This window comes from Panthera uncia, chromosome D2, assembly GCF_023721935.1.
Source record: "Panthera uncia isolate 11264 chromosome D2, Puncia_PCG_1.0, whole genome shotgun sequence".
Lineage (NCBI taxonomy): Eukaryota > Metazoa > Chordata > Mammalia > Carnivora > Felidae > Panthera > Panthera uncia.
Window position 1 is genome coordinate 84,065,002 of NC_064818.1, and position 22,082 is coordinate 84,087,083.

At 55.1% G+C, this 22,082-nt stretch overlaps 2 protein-coding genes across 6 annotated transcripts in view; one reads left to right on the forward strand and one right to left on the reverse strand.

Moving 5' to 3' along the window:
• Positions 1–18,928, reverse strand: part of STK32C (serine/threonine kinase 32C) — a 97,418-nt gene extending 78,490 nt beyond the window's left edge. The window contains exons 1-3 of one of the 3 annotated variants that reach the window (XM_049645913.1): positions 18,309–18,928; positions 15,596–15,723; positions 3,464–3,601 (exon numbers count right to left, since the gene is read on the reverse strand). In XM_049645913.1, coding sequence (XP_049501870.1) covers positions 3,464–3,563 — 100 coding nt within the window. In that variant the 5' untranslated portion in view covers positions 3,564–3,601; positions 15,596–15,723; positions 18,309–18,928. Of the gene's footprint in view, positions 1–3,463; positions 3,602–15,595; positions 15,724–17,875 lie in introns of all 3 variants that reach the window. The other 2 variants (XM_049645912.1, XM_049645914.1) reach the window with 2 other exon arrangements.
• Positions 18,929–19,038: 110 nt separating this feature from the next.
• LRRC27 (leucine rich repeat containing 27) overlaps positions 19,039–22,082 on the forward strand; it is a 36,876-nt gene continuing 33,832 nt past the window's right edge. For 2 of the 3 annotated variants that reach the window (XR_007460862.1, XM_049645911.1), the window contains exons 1-2: positions 19,039–19,123; positions 20,908–21,157. Coding sequence is in view for 2 of the 3 variants with exons in the window: in XM_049645911.1 (XP_049501868.1) it covers positions 20,957–21,157 (201 nt within the window). In the remaining variant the exon portion in view is untranslated. The remainder of the gene's footprint in view (positions 19,124–20,907; positions 21,158–22,082) is intronic. The other variant, XM_049645910.1, reaches the window with a different exon arrangement.

A 22,082-nucleotide genomic window follows, 5' to 3' on the forward strand; every position in this document is an offset into this window, starting at 1 on the left:
GGGGGGCGGGGCCTGGGGGCGGAGACCCGGCGGGCGGCGCTGGCGGTGGCGCGCCCTGCCGAGGGCCCGCCGCCCACCTCGAGCGGGGCCTGGTCTGCGCGGACCCTGGGGCGGCGGCACCGACTAGGAGGCGGGGACAAGAGCGAGGGAGGGAAGGCCACGACCCCCTCCGGGTCTCCCGAGAGGACGGGAACGGCCCCGCTCGGCCAGGCGGCGGGGACTCGGGGCTCCCCTTGGGTGTCCCCACCCCCGCCGCTTTCGCGAACAAAGCCGGCCACCCGATGTGGGGCGGCCTTCAACTTCATCGTGAGGCTCTGCGCTTCGCCAGGCCGCGCGCGGGGCCGGGGAAGGGCGGCGGGGGCCGAGGCTGGGTGGGGGTCAGAGCGTGCAGGGGAGGGAGAGGGCGGGGCGGGCCTCGGGGCCCGGTGCTTCAGCCCCTCCGCCAGCGGTCTGAGGGGAGGGAGCCTGGCTGCCAGCGCGCGCACTCACGGACTCGTGCACCCGCGCTCTCGGGGTCTCCTTGGCAGGGTCCCCGTCCTCCTCTCGGTGAGGCCTGCCGGACGCCCATCCGGAGCTGGAGCCCCTGGCGCAGGTGCACTCCGCGAGCCCTCCCAGGAACCGTGTGCCCGAGTTGCCCAGAGTCCCCTGGCCCTGCCCGGGTCCGACGAGGGCCTTGGCGCTGACCGCGGGGTTCTCCACGGCCTTCGCGGCGTATTTGGGGAGCGCCACGCACAGCTTAAGCTCGGTGAGTCTCCACCCCTGCTCGCAAGGCCACGTGAGACCGCGGGAGTCCAGCGCTGGGCACAGCGGACGCCCTAGGAGACGGTTCTGAGGAGTGCCAAGCCTCCTGCACCTTAGACTTTGTCACTGAAGAATCATTTCTGTGATGGGTTGGCTTTTGGAGGCCTTAAGTTCTGCCTGGTAGCCAGGCCCAAAGCCCGGTCATTGCTTCCTTCCCCGAGAGGTCGTGGAGGGGCCTTCTGCTTCCCCACAATGCGATGGACCCCCCCCCCCCCCCCCCCCCCCCCCGCCTGCGGGTCCCGCAAGGCCCCCCGGGTCCCCCCCCCCCCGCCCCCCTGTCCCCCCCCATCCTTCGGCCCCCCTGGGCTCTGCCCTGTCTCTCCCCCCCCCAACCCCAGGTTGTGATACTCAGTCTATCCGTCACCACTCCGGTCTCTTTCCATGGTTGGCTACACCTGTACCCCACCCCACCTTTGAAATTCAGCGTGGCTCCTTGACCTGCTTGACCAATGAAGTGAGAACTGTGGTGAGCTGTATAACACAGGTGTGGGACTGGCCATACATATCCCCTTGGCTAAGAGGAAGCCCCCATCACTGGGGACACTTGCAGAGCAGCCCCAGGCTTGTAGGACATGTGTTGGGCCATTGAGATGGGGGAGGGGCGCGTTTTTGCTCCAGCAGAAGCCAGGTTAGTCCCACTGATCTTGTGAACTGGTCTCTCACTTCTCCAAATGAGCTGTGCTTCCCTAGGGGGATGCCCCTGACATTGAGCCAGTAATTGTCACGTAACCAGAGTCCAGGACAGTCTCCAGTTTTCAGGTGTGCTTCATCTTATGTCGCCGATATGAGATTAACACTTGTGGGCTGCCCGCCTCTTCGTAAACAGTCCTTTTATGGAACTCTGAGCTGCCAGCACTGGCCCCAGGAAACAGGAAACAAGTTCAAAGGGGATTCTGATCCTGGGGCGCTCACCGCTCACCGATGTGGAGGGTCCCGGCAGGAGATGGGAAGCAGACCATCCCTGGCTGTGGGCCACCAGCACTGACTCTGCTGGGACCAAACAGAGTCCCAAACACGGTGGCAGGCAGGAGTTTGGGGGATCAAGTGCTGGGATGGTTGGCTGCCTGGCTTCTGATGACCACAGAGAGAATCATCAGAGAGGGGAACGCACAGCGGAGGGGCCGGAGCCCCACGGTGCATTGGAGGGAGCCCTTCACCCGCTGGGATGGTACCAGGTCTGAACACAGGCTCGCGCATCAGTTCCCAGGGCCGCTGCAAGAAAGCACCGCCAAGTGGTTGGCTGCAAACCACAGAAGTGGATTCTCCCACAGCCCTGGAGCGGAGCCTGTTCCTTCTGGAGGTCCTGAGAGGGAATCCGCCCCTTTCTGGGCTTCTGGTGGGCTCCTGGCAATCCTACGTGACCCTTGACTCACAGGAGCCTCACTGCACTCTCTGCGTCCATTGTGACATCATGTTTCACCTGCGTGTCCTCACCTCTTCTTCCCTTATGAGGATTTAGGGCCCAGCTTAATGCAGGCTGACACCATCTCGAGATCTTAATTACACCTGCAAAGGCTGTCTTTCCAAAGACGGTCCCATTCATAGGTTCTGGGCGGACATATCTTTTGGGGGGCCACCATTAAACCTACCACAGTCCACTGTTGGGTCCTCCAACATCTGTGTCCATCCTGTGTGCAGAATACCCCACTCGGCACTGCGGCGTGAGCTCCAGGCCTAAAATGCCACCTAAGCACGATCAGCTCACGAGTCCCAAAGGTCACCGTGTCTCTCAGGTGCTAGTGACACTCTGGGTGTGGTGCATCCCAAGGCAGAATTCCTCTTCATCTGTGCAGCTGGAAAACAAGATACCTGTTTCCCAAATACATGGGCAGGTCGAGCGCAGGACAGACCTTTCCATTCCAAAAAGAGAACGTGGAAGAAACAAAGGGGTCACCACTCCCAAGTAAACTCAAAATGCAGCAGAGAAAATTCCGTTAAGTTTCAAGAGCCGAGAAGAATCCTCTGCGACTGGAAGCCCCGTCCTCAGAGCTGTGTTCTTCCTTTATCCTGATGGGTTGCACGTACCTGCAGCTCACCAGCCCTGTCAGCCCCTTTCCTGCTTATAGAACTTTCTAGAAAGTCTGATAGCACTCTTTCACCCCGCCCTGAATCCGTTGCTCTCAGTGCCGACGAGCGGTGCATCTGCCGGCACAGCATTCGCAGACACACACGGGGCTCCCTTAAATGGGGGGGGGGGCAGTGAGCCTACCTTTCCCGCTGGGCTCTGCTGCGACGGCTGAGTGACTTAAGAGTCGCACACCAGCCTCTCCGGCAAGCGGCTGTGCAGCCACACCCTTGGCCCTCTGTTTCCAACATGCTTTTCCAATAGGCAATTTCCTAATTTTAGTGTTCTTTGCAATCCAGATAGGCCCAAATCATGAAGCGCTGGTTCACTTTTGCTTCAGAGACTTTCCTCAATCGATCTCTTTTCTCTCATATTCTACTATGAGCAGCAAGAGGAAAGCAGCCCACGCCTTTAACACTTTGCTTATCAATCTCCTCAGCCAGTATTCAAGTTCATCACCTGCAAGGCGTTCTGCCTGACATCACAATGCAGTCCAGCCCAGTTTTCTGCCACTGCACAACCGGGCTCGTTGTTCCTCTGGTTTCCGGCAGCACGTTCCTTGTTTCCATCGGGGACCCCACCGCCTTTAATGCTCACCTTGCCACCAACAAACATCCTGCTCATGGTGGTGTGTGTCCTGGCCGAGGGCAGCATTCCCTTCGTCCTCAGTCCTCACCAGCCCACCCCGGCGGGCCATATTTCTACCGTCTCTTCAGGGCATTTCGACTGGGTCTCCTGGAATTAATGTCAGTTCAGAGCTGGTGTTCAGTAGTCCCCAAATGTCTGATTATGTCCCCCCCCCCCCCCCAGTGCTCAGTTACCCTGGTAGAAGGCCATCAGTCCCTTCGGGGAAGGCCGGGAGAAAGATAAGCAGTATACATTTTTGGTAGTGTTCCGGAGTCCTTCGAGGGGGCCCTTCCATTCAAGGGGCCCTGGGTCTGTCAACCAGCTCTGTCTGGAAACTGTTGAGGGGCCATGGCTCCCTGTTTTTATGATTCAGGTTAGACTTTTGTTCACTTGACCTAGAACTTCTCTGCTGACACAGGCTTCCTGTCTACTCTACTTCCGGAAACATTGCGACTGACCAGCCAACACCACAGGTCTGCTCAAGTCAGACTTGGCCTCTGCTGTGCATCACGGCCACCGTGGCCACCTTGCTCATGGTGGTTGAGTGCCTCCCGTCATCATCCGCTGGGGAAGAGTTTAGTTCATCTTGGGGTGTATGTCTTATTGGGTGGAATTATGATCTCATTACGTCTTTGTTTGGAGACCAAGTGTCGTTTGAAGAGGTGTGTATGATGTCAGGTCGGCAAGGGGTGGGCTTGTGATGGTTAATTTTATGTGTCACCCTGCCTGGGCTTGGGAAGCCCAGAGAGCTCGCAAAACATTATTTCTTGGCGAGTCTGTGAGGGTGTCTCCGGAAGAGACTGATATTTGAGTTGGTAGACTGAACAAGGCAGACTATCCTCCCCGCCATGGGTGGGCAGCATCTAACCTGCTGGGGGCCTGAATTCTCTCTTCTGGAGCTCGGCTGTCCTCAGACACTGGATGGAGCTCCTGGCTCTCAGGCCTTCCGACTCTAGGACTTAAACCAGCTACCCACTCCACCCCCTCGTAGCCCCTTCCCTGGTTTGTAGGCCTTTGGCCTTTAGACTGGGAAGTAACACTCAGCGACTCCGGTTCTCTGGCTTGCAGATAGCAGATCCCAGGGCCCCTCGACCTCTGTAACCATATGACCCGGCTTCGGTAATGAACCCCCGTATATATACCTCTGCATATCCTCTTGATTCCGTTTCTCTGGAAAACCCTGACTCGTACAACAACCCAAGAAGAAAACAATCCCCAATGGTGGTAGATTTAAATCCTCCTCTCTCTCTCTAATTGATAGAGCAAGTACACACACACAAGTCTGAGCAACACCGTCACCCAACTTGCCCTAACCGACCTCTAGAGAACATTATAAAATCAGTGGCATATTACACATCATTTTCAAGCGTGCAAGGGATATTCATGGAGATAAGTCATATCCTGGGACCAAAAAAGAAAAATGTTTCAGTAAATTTCAAAGGCTTAAAATCATACAGAATATGTTGCCTGAACACAATACATTAAAAAAGACACCGATGATAACAGATGTCCTAAAAGGCTGCACACATTTGGAAATTATATGACAAACTTCCAAGTAATCCATGGACCACATAATAAATCACAGAGGGGATTAGAAAATATTTAAAACTGAATGAGTATGAAAACCAACATAACAAAACGTGTGGGATACAGCTATTTTTAAATGCTTATATGAAAAAAGTAAGTTTAAAATCAATGATCTAAGTTCTATCTTAAGAAGCTAAAAAAGGAAGAGTAATTTAAATTCAGTGTGAGTAGAAGGAAAAGACATGAGAGCAGAAATCTATGAAACAGAACATGACAAATGATAGAAAAAGTCAATAAAGCAAAGCATTGGTACTTTGAAAACAACCAGTAAAACTGATAAAACCCTACTATTATAGAATAAAAATAGAGCAAAAAAATTGCCACATCAGAATGGAAAAGGGGGTTATCACTACAGGGCCTAAGGAGATTAAAAGAATAATTAGGGGGGCACCTGGGTGGCTCAGTCGGTTAAACGTCTGACTTCAGCTCATGTCATGATCTCACGGTTCATGCGTTCGAGCCCCACATCAGGCTCTGTGCTGACAGCTCAGAGCCTGGAGCCTGCTTCAGATTCTGTGTCTCCCTCTCTCTCTCTGCCCCTCACCTGCTGACACTCTATCTCTCTATCTCTCAAAAATGAATAAACATTAAAAATAATGTTAAAATAAATAAGGGAATATCGCAGAAATTTTGTGCCATAAATTCACAACTCAAATAAAATGGGAGAAGCCTTTTTAAAAATGCAGTTTATCAAGACTGATAGAATAGAGAATATGAATAGGTCATATGTGTGCACAAAATTGACTCTATATCTAAAAACATGCCCCCAAAGAAAAGTGTATTTGCTGAGAAAACTGGATATCCGTATGAGAACAAGCTGAGACCCTTACGCAGATACTAACTCAGAACAGATCAGAGGCCTCTGGTGTCAGAGAGCTGACACCACAAGGTTCTACAAGAAAACATGGCGGACCTACATGACTCCGTTGGCCGAAGAGCTATCAGATGTGACACCAAAAGCTCAAGCTGTCAAAAAGCCCGTGTCTGTCTTCACTGAACTTAAAAACTCGCGTGCTTCAGAGATACCATAAAGAAAACGAAAGGGGGAGGCACAGACTGGGAGGCGGTGATGCTAAGCTTATACTTCTGGCAAAGGACTTGTGCAGAGAATATATAATGACTCACAACTCAGTTATAAGAAAACAAGCAACCCAGTTAAAAGGTGGGCAAAAGACTTGAACAGACATTTGACCGATTCATACAAACGGCTAATGCACACGTAGAAACGTACTCTATCTACACCGTTAATCATCAGGCAGATGAAAATTCCAACCACGCTGAGATAGTACTCCATGCTCATTAGAAGGGCTATAATAAAAACCACACTCACTACTGCAGGGGAGGAAAAAACTTTCCCTGTATCTTCTCAGACCCAGTTTCTGGGGTGTGTGAATTAAAACGACGACAGAGTAATAGGAGAAAACGTTTGTTTTCTGTGCACAAGGGAGGCGTCAGAGAAAAGGCAAGAAAAGCTCAAAAAAGCTACTTGGCCTGGGGATTCATACGCCATTTTAACAAAGGGCAGTAAATTGTAGAGAAGTGACAAGAAAAAGTGCTTTGGGCTTCTAGGGATGGTAAGTTGGGGGAAGAAAAACATATGGGAGAAAGTACTGGAAGATAAGGTAATTTAGGAAGGTTTATTATACAGACTGGAGTCAGCACCATCTCCAGAGCTGAGAGCGGTCTCCCCTCCCGGCGCGGGAGAGCGTCTTCGCGGAGGGACATCTGCACCCTGACTTGGTGGTGGGGACACACTGTTTCTCAGCACCATTCACCTAAGGTGATCCCATGTCAGGGTGGCATATTCTGTGGTGGCCAAATACCTGGTGTTTTCAAGGATGTAGCAGAACTGGAATCCCCAAATTCTGCAGATAGAAATGTACAGTGATATGGCCACCTGGAGAATAGTTAACTCCTTAAGAATTGAAGCATAAACGCACCATAAGACCCAGCAATTCCCCTCCTAAGAATCTACCCAAGAAAAATACAACACACAGCAATGCAAATACATGCACATAAATATTCATAACAGCATTATTCTTTCTTAAAGTTTTTTATTCTTCACTATTTTGAGAGTGTGTGTGTGCACACACAAGTGGGGGGGGGGGCAGAGAGAGAGAGGGAGGGAGAGAGCGTCCCAAGCACTGTCAGTGCAGAGCCAGATGTGGGGCTTGAACTCACAAACCACAAGGTCATGACCTGATCCAAAGCCAGAGGCTTAACCGACTGAGACACCCAGGTGCCCCTATAACAGCATTATTCTTAATGTCCCCACACCGTAAATAGTCCAAATATCCACAAGCTGGCAAACAGATAAACAAACCGTAGATTCGTGCCACGGGATATCACCCAACAATGGAAAGGAGTGGAATACTGCTACCTGCTGCAACACGGACGGACCTTAAAGTCAGGATAAAATGGGAAAAAAACAGATGAAAAACCATGTGTCATATGGTTGCATTTATACGGAATGTCCAGAAAAGGCAGATTTGTGGAGGCAGAAGGCACACATCAGCGCACTCCTAAGGCTGGAGGTGGAAATGGGGATTGTGGGAAGTTCCTTCTGAAGCCGGACGGTGGTGTCGGTTGCAACTCTATACATTTACTACAAATCATTGAATTGTGTCTGTACGATGGGCTGTGGTCAGGGGTCTTTTTGTTTGTCATCTCTCCATTTTTACGAAAGTATAACTAACAGACCGCAAAACTCACCGTGGTCCCTCAAAAGCCATGTTGTGAGAGAGACTGCAGACAAGGGAGGGGTGAAGTGGCCCCTTCGGTAGGGCAGAGGTACACGGAGCTGCTCCCTGCATGGAGCTGGCCCAGGGCCCTCTTGGACACCGTCCCCGAGGGCTCCAGAAAGGGGTGAGGTGACCCTGCACCAGCTGGCCATTCCCATGACATTTCCGCTAACAAACCACCCCCAACTTCTCTCTACCACCTACGATTTGCATCTGACTCATGCACCTTGCGGTCGGCCGTGCTTCGGCATATCTCACCAGGCTTGGCTGTGGGTCACGGATTCAGGCCACGTCTGTCCCGTGGGCCTCTATTCTTCTGGGAGCAGGAGGCCACTCACGTGCTTTCTACACGGATACAAGGGCCTTCGCGACTCTGCTCACGTCCCTTCTGCTCACACCGCTCACACTGTGGAGGACGCTGGGAAGGACTCTGTGACGAGAACAGCATCTGCGTGGCCCCGAGGTGAGAAGGGCTGGCTGGCTGGCAAAGCGTGACACGGGAGGAGGTCCGGACGTCACAGGCACCTGTGGTCCCCGCGAGGCAGGTTAGTGACAGCCGGTGGCCACTGCACGACAGCCCTGTCCACAGACGTCTCAGCGGCCACGCGCTCTCAAAGCTTCGTCACGGCCACTGAGGGTGGCTGGAGCTGCCGGAACCACAACATGCCACGTCTCAACTGCACGTGACAGAGGGGTTTCATGTGGCCTGGCAGTCAGATTACGGACGAACGGAGAGCCATGGGCTACAGTCTACCTGCATTTGTTGTTGAATTGTTTGCGGCTGAATTCCTGTTGATCTGGTTTTATGGTTGAATTCATGCATTCTTATACTCCGTGACTGGGCGAATTTCTCGTCCTTTTTCCTTCACGTGGTTGAAAAATAGCCGTGTTGTTGGGACCTCACTACTTCGGAGACTGTGATCGGGGGACGAGATCCCAGCTCTCTCACCGATAGCTGCATGGAGCTGGCAAGTCCTTAACCACCCTGGACTTGTTTCCTTATCTGTAACAATCGGGGTGTGCACGAGGTAAGCATCCCCAAATGCAGAAAAACATGGCTTCAAACTGCCTTGTTATTAGGCAAGTGGCACTCTATTTATCTGAAATTTTCATGTGTGTGTGTGTGTATAAATATAATATATACACACACACACATATATATATATATATACATATATAAAGCTTATTTATTTATCTTGAGGTAGACAGAGGGAGCATGAGCAGGGGAGGGGCAGAGAGAGAGGAAGAGAGAGAATCCCAAGCAGGCTCTGCGCTGTCAGCACAGAGCCTGACGTGGGGCTCGAACTCATGAACCGTGAGCTCATGACCTGAGCTGAAATCAAGAGCTGGAGGCTTAACTGCCTGAGTCCCCCAGGCGCCCCCATCTGACATTTTATATTTCTGCTTTTTAAAAAAACCTCCTTAAGCTCTGTGTTGGCAGCACAGAGCCTGCTCGGGATCCTCTCTCTCTCTGCCCCTCCCCTGCATGCTCGCTCTTTCTCAAAATAAATAAACTTAAAAAAAAAAATCTCCTTTAAAAAATTCCCTTGCCCTGAATTAGATCTGTCCAGTATACTTTGAACCACTCGACCATTAACAACGTGAAGGGGCACAACGTAGCAGGTGCCCGCGTGCGGCTCTCTCCACGTGGCCTCCCTCACCCTCCACCTGGCTGCCGGGGTCCGTCCGCAGCTCACACTGATCTGATGCTGGACCCCGTGGAAGCGTGGCGAGCCATCAGCCCCGGGTCCCAGACTTGGCTCGTGGGGCGTCCGAGGCGGGTGTGGGTGAGGCAGGTAAACGCAGGTCTCCCGGAAGGCAGAGCCCGTGTCCTCGCCGGACTTCCTGTAAACGTGCCCCAGGCACACGGGCTTGTCAGGTGGTGAGGGGCCACCCGCCTCATCACTCTGTCCCATGCTGCCCACCCACAAGGAACCACGGACCTAAACTGACGTGTCCACGTCTTGTTTCTCGGGCGCGTGCGGGATTCAGGGACCTTTATGTTTGACGACTGCACATTTTCTGGGGGGCACGTCCCTCCGTAGCAAGTGGATAAGCGGCCGTCACCAGCCCACCTTCCCTCTGAGCCCGGAGCTAGTCGCCTCAGAGGGCCAGGCCGGTCTCTGTCCCCAGGCAGGGGCTGTGACACCAAGCCACCCTCCACGGCCACAGCACTCAGTGCTGCCTTTAAGTAAAACTGAACCTCCAGGTGGCCCCAGCGGCTTGTTGAGGATGAGGACCACACAGGGTGGAGAGATCTGGGGGAGAATCCTTCCCCCACCGCTTCTGATGGAGTTCTGTGCAAACACTCCTGAAATCTTCAGGGAAAAGGGCCAATTCTCTGCATTGTCCTCAATCCTCTCTTCAAAAGAGGTGACAAAATAAAGGGAAGTTTCATCTTTTCGTGCCTGTGGGCCCTGCTCCTGGGCGCCCAGGGAAGCTGTCCTTCAACATTTACGGGGTCAGAATGACTTGGCAAAACCTCAAAGCACGGGGCTACTTCTGCCCCCACACACACCGTACATCTGCTCCGTTAGAAACTTAAGCAAAAAGGAGCATTCTGAACAGACAGATAAGAAAAAGAGAAAACCTCCCTGCTCCCCATGCAATTAAAGTCCCACAGCCTTGCACAGACTAGAAACAGAAGATAAAGTCTCTAACCTTCTACACTGTCCCCGGTCGTGATGATTTGTAATTCTTTATGTGCAAACACATACGACGCTGCCCCAAAGGCCCCTCCCCGGAGCAGTCCCTCCTCGTGAAAGTCGTGTATTTGGGCAGCTGGGCCTAATTTGGGCTCCGATAAAGCTCTTCTTTTCTCTCTAAAATTTTAAAAAGGTTTGCTCATTTGCTTCGACATCGGCTTGTGAGCACCCTGGCTGCCTCACCTGGTTTTGAAGCAAAGACTTTGCAGTAGAAATCAGCCTTCTTCATGGGGCACCTGGGTGACTCGGTCAGTTAAGCGTCCACCTTTGGCTCATGATCTCACAGTCCGTGGGTTCGAGCCCCGCGTCGGGCTCTGTGCTGACAGCTCGGAGCCTGGAGCCTGGAGCTTGCTTCGGACTCTGTGTTTCCCTCTCTCTGTCCCTCCCCTGCTCATGTTCTGTCTCCCTCTCTCTGTCCCTTCCCTGCTCATACTGTTTCTCTCTCTCTCAAAAATAAACAAACATTAAAAAAATTAAGAAAGCAAGAAAGAAATCAGGCTTCTTCAGGCCTGACTGGGAAAGTTCTGTCTGGCCGGTCAGAGAAAAGCCGCGCCTGTCCTGGCTGGGGACACCTAGCACAAGCTGGCACGGGAGCCCCAGGTTATCCACACTGGGCTGTGTGCCATCGTCCCCTACCTGGGAGAGGTCACACGATCATGCTGCCCAGGTCAGGCTGTGTGTCAGCTTCTGCAGGGGCCCGTGGGCACCCCTCTGGCCATGCGGCCGACATCCGCGGGCAGGGGCTGGGCCCTGTAGCCCAGAGGCTGGGTCCGTGTGGACGCTCAGCTCAGATCTGGCCCAGGACCCGGGCACCAGGGGCCGGACGTCAGACCCGGGCCGGAGGCCTGCAGTGTCATGGCTACTGGCTAAGTCCACCTGAGAGTGTGAGCCTGCTGCTTCTGGGCTTCCAGAAAGGCCCCCTGTGGAGAAATCACTTCTTCTTTAGAGTCTGGCTGTGGGAGGGGACCCCCACCTTCTCATGCTCCCCTTAGATGCTCCTGGAAGGAGGGGCGGCTCGAGAGCCAGGCGTGAATCCAGGTCCTCCATTTTCCCGGGGGCGTCTCCGGCCCCCAGTCGCCACCCCGCACCTTCGCTTCTCCGTGTGGAATCGGGAAACGACCCCCACCCGGCGTCACGGAGACGAGCACCCGGCGTTTGCTGGCCCGTCGGGCACCACGCTGCTGTCTTACCACAAGCTGCATTCAGACCTCACACCATCATACAAGATCCCCGTCGTGACCACCGCGTTTTACAAGCGAGTGACAGGGTCGGAAGGACCCACCCAGGCCCGGGCGTGAGCAGGGCTGGGTTAGGACCCCGTGCCCCCCACAGCAGTTGGGCAGCAGGTGCTCGTCCCGTAGCTCATTTGCTCTGGGACACGTGACACGTGGAACATATAAAAGCTCTGAAGCGCAAGCAGGAACCCCGCGAGCCGACCCCGCCACCGGCACCCCACCCATTAGCCCCCTGAAGCCGCGACCACAGATCCCACAGGAGGGGCGGCTGAAACAACAGAGGCTAATTCCCTCCCGGTTCTGGAGGCCAGAGGTCCAGGATCAGGTGTCCACGAGCCCGGTTCCTCCCGAAGCCTCGCTCTGCAGTCCTCAGTGTGTAGCCGGCAGGCCCTCCCCATGTCCCCACGGGGTCGTCCCCTTGCGTGTCTGTGTCCTCGTGTCCTCTCTTCTCACAAGGACGCCTGTCAGAATGGGTCAGGGCCACCCCTCAGGTGCTGGGACCAGGATTCAATGCATGGGTTTCAGAGAGACACGACTCGGCCCCTCACATGCCCCACGTGCACGCCCGTCCCCTGCCTCCCCCAACCTGGGGGCGGCGTCTCTGCCCAGCCAGCAAGGCCCCAGAGACCACGGCACGAACATACAGAAAATAAACCAGTGTGGTTAGTACCGAGGAGAGGCTGGCCGCCGTACATCTGTTCTAGCGATCGGTCCGGGGGCTGGGAGAACGGCTTTGGGGGTGGGCTGTGGACCCCGCGTGCCCACCACACACAGCTGGGCCAGGACATCTCTCTTACCTCACCTCTACGTGCGGCACTCAAACGGCTGCCATGGTGACACCTCAGCACCCCCCCCCCTTAGGTAGGAATATGGACCCAGCCCACGTTCCCCAGTTCTCGAAATGTCCCAGTGCCCGTGGTCACGGCACCCGGGGGGAACAGCGGGGGTCACCGCCGGTGCTGGGCTGGGGCAGCCCTCTTCCTCAGAGGGCGATGTGGGTCCACCGCTGGGCCCGGGTCTGCAGACGGGCCTGGTGTCATGACTGGTGCCGCAGCGCCTGCCCCTGGCTTCTTGGCTTCCATCCCCGGCTTCTCTGGACCGTGCGGACTGAGCGGGGCCGTCGCTGGCCGGCCCGGGGCCTCACGCTCGCTGCCATCACAGGCCAGTACCCACGGCCACAGGCTGTGAGCCTCCACATCAGCTCGTCGCCACATTTTCTCCAGTGAAGACAGTTCCTTTCCAGGAGATATGCTCACTGTGGGGACGGCATGGTGGCCCCAAAACGTCCACAACCTTACCCCCAAAACCTGTGAGTATGGTACACACAGGACCAAAGGGACGTCATACACGTGGTGAGTGACAGATGCTGAGGGGGAGATGATCCTGAATTATCTGATGGGCCAAAGGCATCACAGGCTCCGTGGGAGAGGGAGCGGGAGGGTCAGAGTCGGAGATGGAGGTGTGACGATGGAGTGAGGACACGAGGCAGGGGCCGTGAGCCAAGGGACACAGGTGCCTCGAGAAGCTGGAGAAGACAAGGAAACAGATCCTCGCCCAGAGCCTCAGCAGGAAGCGGTCCTGTAGACACCTCATGTCACCCAGGGAAAGCCAGCCAGACTTGTGAGCGCCCGAGCTGTAGGAGAAACGCGTCTGTCACAGGCCACCAAGGCTCTGACGGATTTCTACGGCAGCCATGGGAAACGGAGTTGAGGCAAACCGTTTTCACCCTGTTGGGCATGAATGCCAAGGCGACGAAAGCCCAGCAAACACGGCCCGGAAGTGCTCGGGTCACAGGTCAGTCCGTGCGAGCGAGAGCCTTCCGTCTGAGGCTGAAAGCAAAGCGCTTCCTGTGTTAGGCTCCCTTTTGTGCCCCGGAGACGCCTGCCCTCTGCGCACCGTCCGTTCCATAAGGGCCGCGTCGTGTTACAGGGCTGATTTCTCTCCAGTGGCAGCATGGGCTCCGCTTATCAGAAATCCCGGACACGTGGCCGCGTGCTGTGGGCGTGGAACCACACGCCAGCTGGAAAGACAGGAATGCACCTGCATTTCCTCACTCGTTCATTCAAGTCTGACTGGGCTCCCTCGTGCCACGGGGCGCTGTGTGCCGCTCTCGGGCACAGCCTCCGTGCTGATACCCCGAGGGGCCCCCAAGCGACACAACAGCAAGGTCTCACATAATCCACACTTTCATGGCACCGATGGGCTCGCAGGAAGCGAAGGGCCTCGCCAGGGGACAAGAAAGCGACTCAAAGCCCGCTGTCTAAGAGACATCTGGAGAGGAATCTGCTTCATCCCCAGAGTGGAAAAGGAAGAGGGGAGCGCCGGGACTCAGGAAGATTGTGGGGGGTGGGGCAGGGACCGTGTCTGGACTGCCCCACAGCGGGGCTGCCGCTCCACGGGGATACGAACCCTTGTCCCCAGCCATGCGGAAAGTGCTGCTGTTCTCACGAGGGCTTTGCGTGAGGACCTTGCGGACGCCTGGGTTTTAAGAGTGGGTCGATGCCGGGTAGGAGAGGGAGGGCAGAGGCAGAGGGCCATGCAGAGCCAGCCCTCCCTCCCTCCCCGCTGCACCCTGAACCCCCAAGAGCCGGAGCTCACGGGAGCCTGGGGGAGGGTGACTGGTGCCCATGGGCCATGGAGCCGGTGGGGGCCGTCTATGGGGCTCAACTGTTTGTCCCCAAATCTCAAAGGCGAGCTCACCCCCGGGCTCGCCTGGAGCATTCACTGAGGAGTCATCCCACGCTCCTCCCGAGACGCCAGAGAACCAGCATCCCCGCGTGGTCCTCCTGCCTTCCTGAGGCAGTCCCGCTGCCCACGCCTCGTGCACCCTCAGTGGCGGGTGGCACCCGTGAAAACCAAGGTCGTCTTCCCTCTGCGGCCTCACTGCCTTCTGAGGAAGGATATGTTTCAACCGCCACATTTAGAACTCGGCGCGGCCGGCAGAGCAGAGATGGCGCCAGCTGCTCAGAAGCATCTGGAACGTTTTCCAGAAAATAACTCCCAGCCATTCTGAAGTCTGTGAAGCTTACCTAGAAAGAAATGCTTATTCTCTTTTTTTAAAACTTTCTAGAAAGTAGATTTCAAGTTTTAAAAATATTTTGTCTTGGGGGCGCCTGGGTGGCTCAGTCGGTTAAGCGTCCGGCTTCGGCTCAGGTCATGATCTTGCAGTTCGTGGGTTCAGGCCCTGCATTGGGCTCTGTGCTGACAGCTCAGAGCCTGGAACCTGCTTCGGATTCTGTGCCTCCCTCTCTCTCTGCCCCGCCTCCACTTGCACTCTGTCTCTCTCTCAGAAATGAATAAACATTAAAAAAATACATATTTTTTATTTTGCTTTTCTTTTGATACAGAAGGATGTTAGTTATCAGGAATCTACCAAACATAACTTACAGCCTCTTCATACCAAGAAATTAAACAGCAAAAACTAAAACAGAACAAAATGCTCTTATCGTCCATTGTGCATAAAACACTTACTTCCTCTGGGCAAGCAGGCACCCTAGGTTTGCGCACACAGACCCTTCCACCATTCCCTCCATCCACGGCCACGACAGAGATGTTTAAAAAGAAAGCATTAAAAACCCTAACCCTTCCACAGACCAAAGGCGGAAGGAAGACACAGAACAGGGTGCAGGATAGAGACCTTGGACCTGCGGGGCTCTGGGTCCAGAAATAGGCAAGTGGCTGGGAAATGCGGTCCCTGAGGGTCGAAGAGTCTAAAACTGCCCAAAGGGAGTGGGGGAACAACAGCCAAGAGCATCACCTAAAATTGGACCCAGGGCAAGTCTCCCACCTCTACGACAGGAAGTTGAGAAAGAAAATCACCTCTGCAACAGTTACCTGAGGATCCCCCAGAGGATGGACTTGGACACTTCTGCACTTCTCAGGGGGTGGCTGCACGAGAGCCCCGAGCACCCAGTGTAACACACATCAACGCTGCAGAGCCCCAAAAGGCTGTGTGGAGGCACCTGCAGGACAGAGAAACACAGACAGGTGAGCAGACAGAGAACACAGAACACAAGCCCCTTGTTTACGACGAGCCTGCCAGCCTCAACTCCAAAGCACGTTACTCTAAGAAGAAAGGTAACAAGATCATCAACCAGCAGATGAATTCATCCCAGATGAAATGAAAACAATACAGCAACCTAAAAATTAAAATAGAGATTTTAAAATAACCATGTTTAGGATTCTCACATTGGATAAAGAGAAAACATCCACAAAAACTTGGAAAAGATTATAAAACAAGAACTGGAAAAACAAAATAAGAACAGTATAACAAAGAAAATTAGAAATGAGACATGAAGTCATAAAAAAATAACCATCTAAGTACATGATACAAAGTCTAAGTGGGCACCAGTGGAGACAGATTTCCCGGTGGAGAGCACAGGTAAACATTAAGAAAAGCAGTTTTGAGACATGGAGAACAGACTGACTGGTTTCAATCTATCCCCTCACAGGAGACCCAGAATACGAGAATCGAGGTCGGGGTGCAGACCACAGGCCACATTTACGTGAAGACAAAACGCCTGGAATGTCCGGGATCGAAGATCCTTTCTGTTCTCAGACAGAAAGAACACACCAAGTGCCAAGCAGTGTCACTGAAACAACCCACACTTGACAATTATCGTAGTGAAATGTCAGGACATTAAGGACACAGGAAGAAAAGACGGATTTCCCTCACAGAAATGGCAATTCAATGGACAGCAAGCTTCTCGTCAGCAGCAAGAGCTTCCAAAGAGTCGTGTCTTTAAAATTCTGACTCGAGATAACTGTCAACGAGGAGTTCTATACCAGTTGACCCTCATTCAAGAGTGAGATCAAAAGAAAGACTTTTCATACACCCTCCGACAGGCACGTCTGTAACCGCCACACTATGCCCGTCCTGCCACCGTGGGTCATCTGGGAATCTGCTCTGAACCTCTCACCTGCCCTTAGCGTTGCGTGTGCCTCCAGAAACTAATAGCCCGTCTTCCTCCGTTTCCAAGCCTCCTGCAAGAGCCCCTGTAACCACACAGAAAAGTATCCAGGGCAGGAGAGGAGGCACTCCGAGGGCAGGATGGAGGTGCAGAGGAGGCACTCCGAGGGCAGGACGGAGGTGCTGAGTTGGCCAGAGTCTCTGTGTGTTAGACTTGCTCGTGGAATCCCCTGTGCCGACCCTACTCTCCCTGCCTGTTGATGGATGTGGTCTTCTAACCTACTTTCTGCTTCACCAACACCCTCTTCAGCTCTAAGCTATTATTGTATTTTTTCAGATCCAGAATTCCAATTTGATTCCTGGCTGTAATTTCCAATATCATTACTTCTTTGAACATATTAAGCCTTACCAAACTGTATTCTTGCAAATTTCATTATCTGGACCACCCACAGGTCAGTTTCTTTTTCCTCGTTTTTCTTGGATTTGATCACGTGTTCATGTTGCCTGGTGTGTGACTAACATTACACACTTTATTTCTACGCTTTCATGTTTATTTATTCATCTGGGGGAGACGGGCGGAGAGAGAGAGAGAGAGAGGGAGAGAGAGAGAATCCCAAGCAGGCTCCTCACTGTCAGTGCAGAGCCCCACACGGGGCTCAAACCCACAAACCATGAAATCATGACCTGAGCCGACCGAGCCACCCAGGTGCCCCGTATGTTACCCATTTTAAAACCATGAAGATAACTGGAGACCTAAGATGGCATTTTCTTCCTTCTCTGGAAAGGATTGACCTCCACTTCTGGCAGGGAGCCAAAAACACAGCACCCCGGTCACACAGCTGCGGTCTGAGGCTGAGCTTCAGGCCCCATGAGGTTTGGCATTCCTCCAGGTCACTCTTGTCCTAGAGTAAGGCATTACGGAGCCCCAACCCAAAACACGGGGGTTTACTAGACCCTCTGTCTCTGCAGGGACGTCAGAATAATAACTTAATCCCTTGGGTCTTTGGTCTCTTGGGAGCTTTGCTCAGAAGCTGAGGTTTTTGTTTTTTATAATTTTTGTAATGTTTTATTTTTGACAGAGTGCGAGCGGGGGAGGGGCAGAGGGAGGGACAGAGAATCTGAAGCAGGCTCTGCTGATGCCCCAGTAGCTGAGCTTTCTAATACCTCTTCCAAATAGAAAGATGCTCACTGGGGAAAAAGTTCACCTTTCTGGAATGCTTCACTCCCTTGTTGCGGAAGGGTTGGTCATAACGAGCTAGCCTGCCCTTTCTGTAGCGGAAACCGAGAGTGACCTTTCACAGCAAGGTGGATCTTATCTTAGCATCCGTGTAAAGCTCTTCAGGGGCCTTTGTAGATGATACTTTGGGCAGCCCTTCTAACACTGTCCCCAATTTAGTTTCAGGTACTGTGGTGGCTTTGTGACGACGTGTCAGCCAAGTTAGCCTTAACTACCATCCCTCCTCCCCCCTCCCAACCGCTTTGCCACGGGGTTTGCTAACTGGATCACAAAAGGCATCTCGCTGAGGTTTGGCGGACGGAGGGTGAAGCCGCAGCGGTCCGGTTTTCACACGTGGGCGGTCCGGGCGGGGCCCCAGGTGTGGCTGCGGCCCATCCGCTATTGCACACCTGCTAGCTCACCTCGCTGGAGGGAGGCAGGTGTGCGGTCCTGCGACGGACGGTGCCAACTTCTTCTGCAGGACGTCCCCAGGGCCGGTCCGTCCTCCCGGCTTCCTGCTTGCGCCCACGCCCCCTGTCCCCGGCAGCTTCCCCTCGGCGCCGCCTGCTCCAGCACAGCCGTGGACTAACAGCCTTCGGAGGCCGTCCAGCCAGCTCCGCGGCGCGGAAGGTCCGCCCCCTCGATCCCCGCAACGGCGCCCCCGGGGGTCCTGCGTCTGCCTGGGCGTCCGCCTGCCGCCGCCCGAACGCCCGGCCGCAGAGGGAGTCCTGCTTGGCCCCGGCCCACGCGGGGCTCCTTGCTCCACCGGTGGTCGTGTCCGCGTGACGGCAGCGATCCCGGGACCCTCGGAGGAGCCAGGCGGACGCGGGGCAGAAGCGAGGTCAGGACCCCGGGAGGGTTCGCGGGTCCTGGAGGCCGCTGGGCTGCGTGGAGCGCGCCCCGCCCAGGGTCTGCTCGCCCTCGCGGCCGCAAGGGTCCTCCTCGCGCGCATCCGACTCTCCGGACTAAGGCACACGTGCCCCCCGGGGACGCCACCGCCTGCCGCGCGGAAGAGACCGCGGGCCGCAGCCCACGCGCGCTAGGACGCGCCTCCGCGGCCGGCGCAGGCGCACCGCCCTCCCCGCGGCTGCGCGTGCTCCGCGGCTTGGCCCCTCCGGGACCCCGTAGGGCGTCTCCATGGCGACCGCGTGGGCCTGGCGGCCTGCGTCGTTGGGCTGCACCGCTCTCGGTTCCCCGCGTGCCAGCGAGCTCCTCCTCGCGGAGAGGGGCGCCGCAGGTGAGGCGGGGTGGGGTGGGGGGGGGTGGGGTGGGGGTGGGGGGGGGGGGAGGGGAGGGCGCGGCAGGTGAGGTGGGGGGAGGCAGGGGAGGTGCCACAGGTGAGAGCGGGGTGGGAGGGAGCCGCGGGTGAGATGGGGGGACAAGGGGGAGTGTCGCAGGTGAGGCGGGGGGGCCTGGGGGGAGGGCGCTGCAGGTAGGGGGGGGGGGTGGGGGAGGACTCCCCAGGTGAGATAGGGGGACAGGGGAACTGTCGCAGGTGAGGAGAGGGTGCAGGGGAAGGGCGCTGCAGGTGAGGGGGGTGGGGTGGGGGTGGGGGTTCGCTGCAGGTGAGGGGGGGAGGTGCCTGGTGGGAGGGCGCCATAGGTGAGGCTGGGGTGGGAGGGTGCCAGGGGTGAGATGGGGGGCAGGCAGCAGAAGGAAGGTGGTGCCCCCTCGGCCCACTGTGCCCCGTCCGGCTGCCCCGGGAAAGGCTGTGCACCCCAGGCCTGGAACTTGAGGACTAACGGTCCGCCCAACCAGGTCTGGTGCAGATGGGGAAACTGAGGCAGGCATGGTGGGGACGTGGCGCAGCCTCCGCCCCTCCAGGAGTCCGCTCTACCCATTTTCAGGTCCTGTTGTTTTGCTCTCGTTTTGAGATTTTTTTTCCCCTCAGGAGGATTGTAGGAGGTTGAAGCAGCCCTCCCGGTGCTGATTCCCAGGAGAGGATCCATGAGGGAAGGCCCGGGGTGTCCGCGGGTCGCCCTCTCTCATTCATTGCTCGGCCTTTGGGCAGCTCCTTAACTACCCCAAGCCTCGCACTCCTCAGCACAAGCGCGGGAAGGAAGTATGTGCGTGTGCTCGTGTAGCAGCCAAGTGGAACGTTAACCAGGGATCGCGTGTGAGCCCATTAGCATTCCGATGTGTGTTATTACCGCTGGATCTGTTGTTTAGAAATTACACGTGGAGGGGCACCTGGGTGGCTCAGTCGGTTTAGCGTCTGACTTGCGCTCGCGTCATGATCTCCCGGTTCGTGGGTTTGAATGCCATGTCGGGCTCTGTGCTGACAGCTCAGAGCCTGGAGCCCTCTTCGGAGTCTGTGTGTGTCTCTCTCTCTGCCCCTCCCCTGCTCACGCTCTGTCTCTGTCTCAAAAATAAATAAACATTAAAAAAAAAGTTAGAAATTGCACGTGGAAGTGTGCTTCCCCAGAAGAGCTGCTGGTGAGCAGCAGTTCTTAAACTACTTTGGGAATATTGTGGAACAACTAAAAGTGAAGATTCTTTTTTGACACATTTTCCCAGCACCTAACTTTGTGTTCCCCAGACCCAGCGCTGCTCCCTGAGCCGAACGGGCAGGATTCCTGGGCTCGGGGAGGTTGGTACCCGGTGGAGGGGATGGGGGGCGGGGGAGAGCTCAGAACCTCAGCAGGAGTACGCAGTGTGGACGGGGGATCCGTCCACACCACGTTTACGGGAGGAACGTATCGGCTTACAGGCTGAAACCTTCTGACGTTTTCATCCCTAATATAGCCATTCTTGTTTTGGGTCATTGTGTCTTCCAGGAGCTTAAAGTGGAATCTTGGAACTCTGTGCGGCGAAGTGAGGCTCATGTTTAATCAGAACCTTCTTGACTTCCTGCTTTCTTCCTTCCTTAGAACTTGAGTGTCAAATATGATACTGTTTATGAAAAATGGTGGTTTTGTAAGCAAGTGACACTGTCGCTGATCTGCCCCATAGCCACCCCGTGCCACCTGGGTGAGTGTGGCAGTGACCTAGCTGTGGCCGTGTCTCCCTCTCTGTCTCCAGGTGACTCCAGAGCGCGCAGGATGAGCAGTGGTCCCCCGGCGGCTGGCAGATGGACGGAAGCGGCCCCTCCGAGCTGCCCCCTGGGGCGGCTGATCCAGAGCGCGGTGCCGGCCAAGTTAGCAGCGTGCCTGCCTCCCCCTCCGGAGAGGTTCACCAGGAGGTCAAGGGGGTCGTCCTTTCATCGGTCTTAGACTTGAGTCAACGTGGCCTTCACCATTTAGAAGAGATCTTTAAAATCCCCAACATTAAAGTAAGTGGGGCATTTCTCATTTGTGCCTCTGCCTGGTAGACATGAATGGCTTTTACTTGGAGGCCTCACCTGAGGAGAGAGATTCCAGAATGAGACAGAAGAGGGTTGACTCAGGGGCTCATGTGCGGCTCAGCACAGAGTGAGGAATTGAGGTACGGGGACGAGCCAATGCAAATACCTCGTGGAGTTGGACCGTGATATCCATCCTGTCTCCTCAGAGGGTCTTAAGCACCAAAGAGCTAGTGGTAGAAACCACTGCCCATAACACCCTTGACCTCACGTAAAACACCGCGCCCACAGACCCCCACACATCGAGTCAGTTGACCACCGTTTCTCAGCCCTGCTCTGCTGACATTACCCGTGGACTTTGCCCTGTGCCCAGTGTCTTCGCCAGGCCTGTGCCAGCTGGTAATCCAGGGAGCGCTGTCTCACCCCCCGTGATTTCTAGAATAAGCTTCGGTCAGAGCACAGTTTTTTTGTTTTTTTTTTTTTTTTAATTTTTTTTTTTTTAACGTTTATTTATTTTAGAGACAGAGAGAGACAGAGCATGAACGGGGGAGGGTCAGAGAGAGAGGGAGACACAGAATCGGAAGCAGGCTCCAGGCTCTGAGCCATCAGCCCAGAGCCCGATGCGGGGCTCGAACTCATGGACCATGAGATCGTGACCTGAGCTGAAGTCGGAGGCTTAACCGACTGAGCCACCCAGGCGCCCCCAGAGCACAGTTTTGACGTGAGCGGGGCTCCTACTGCCTGATACTCCTGTAATTTCCTTAAATCTCATTCGTCTCCATCTGGAACGCGAGAGTGAGCATATTGCTGTGGGTCATTGCAAGAACTGGACCGCAGTGTCCACAGCATGGTACACACCAGACACGCTGCACCGTTGCGGTGTGGACTGACCTTTGGGAGTGCTTTTGCAAAGCCG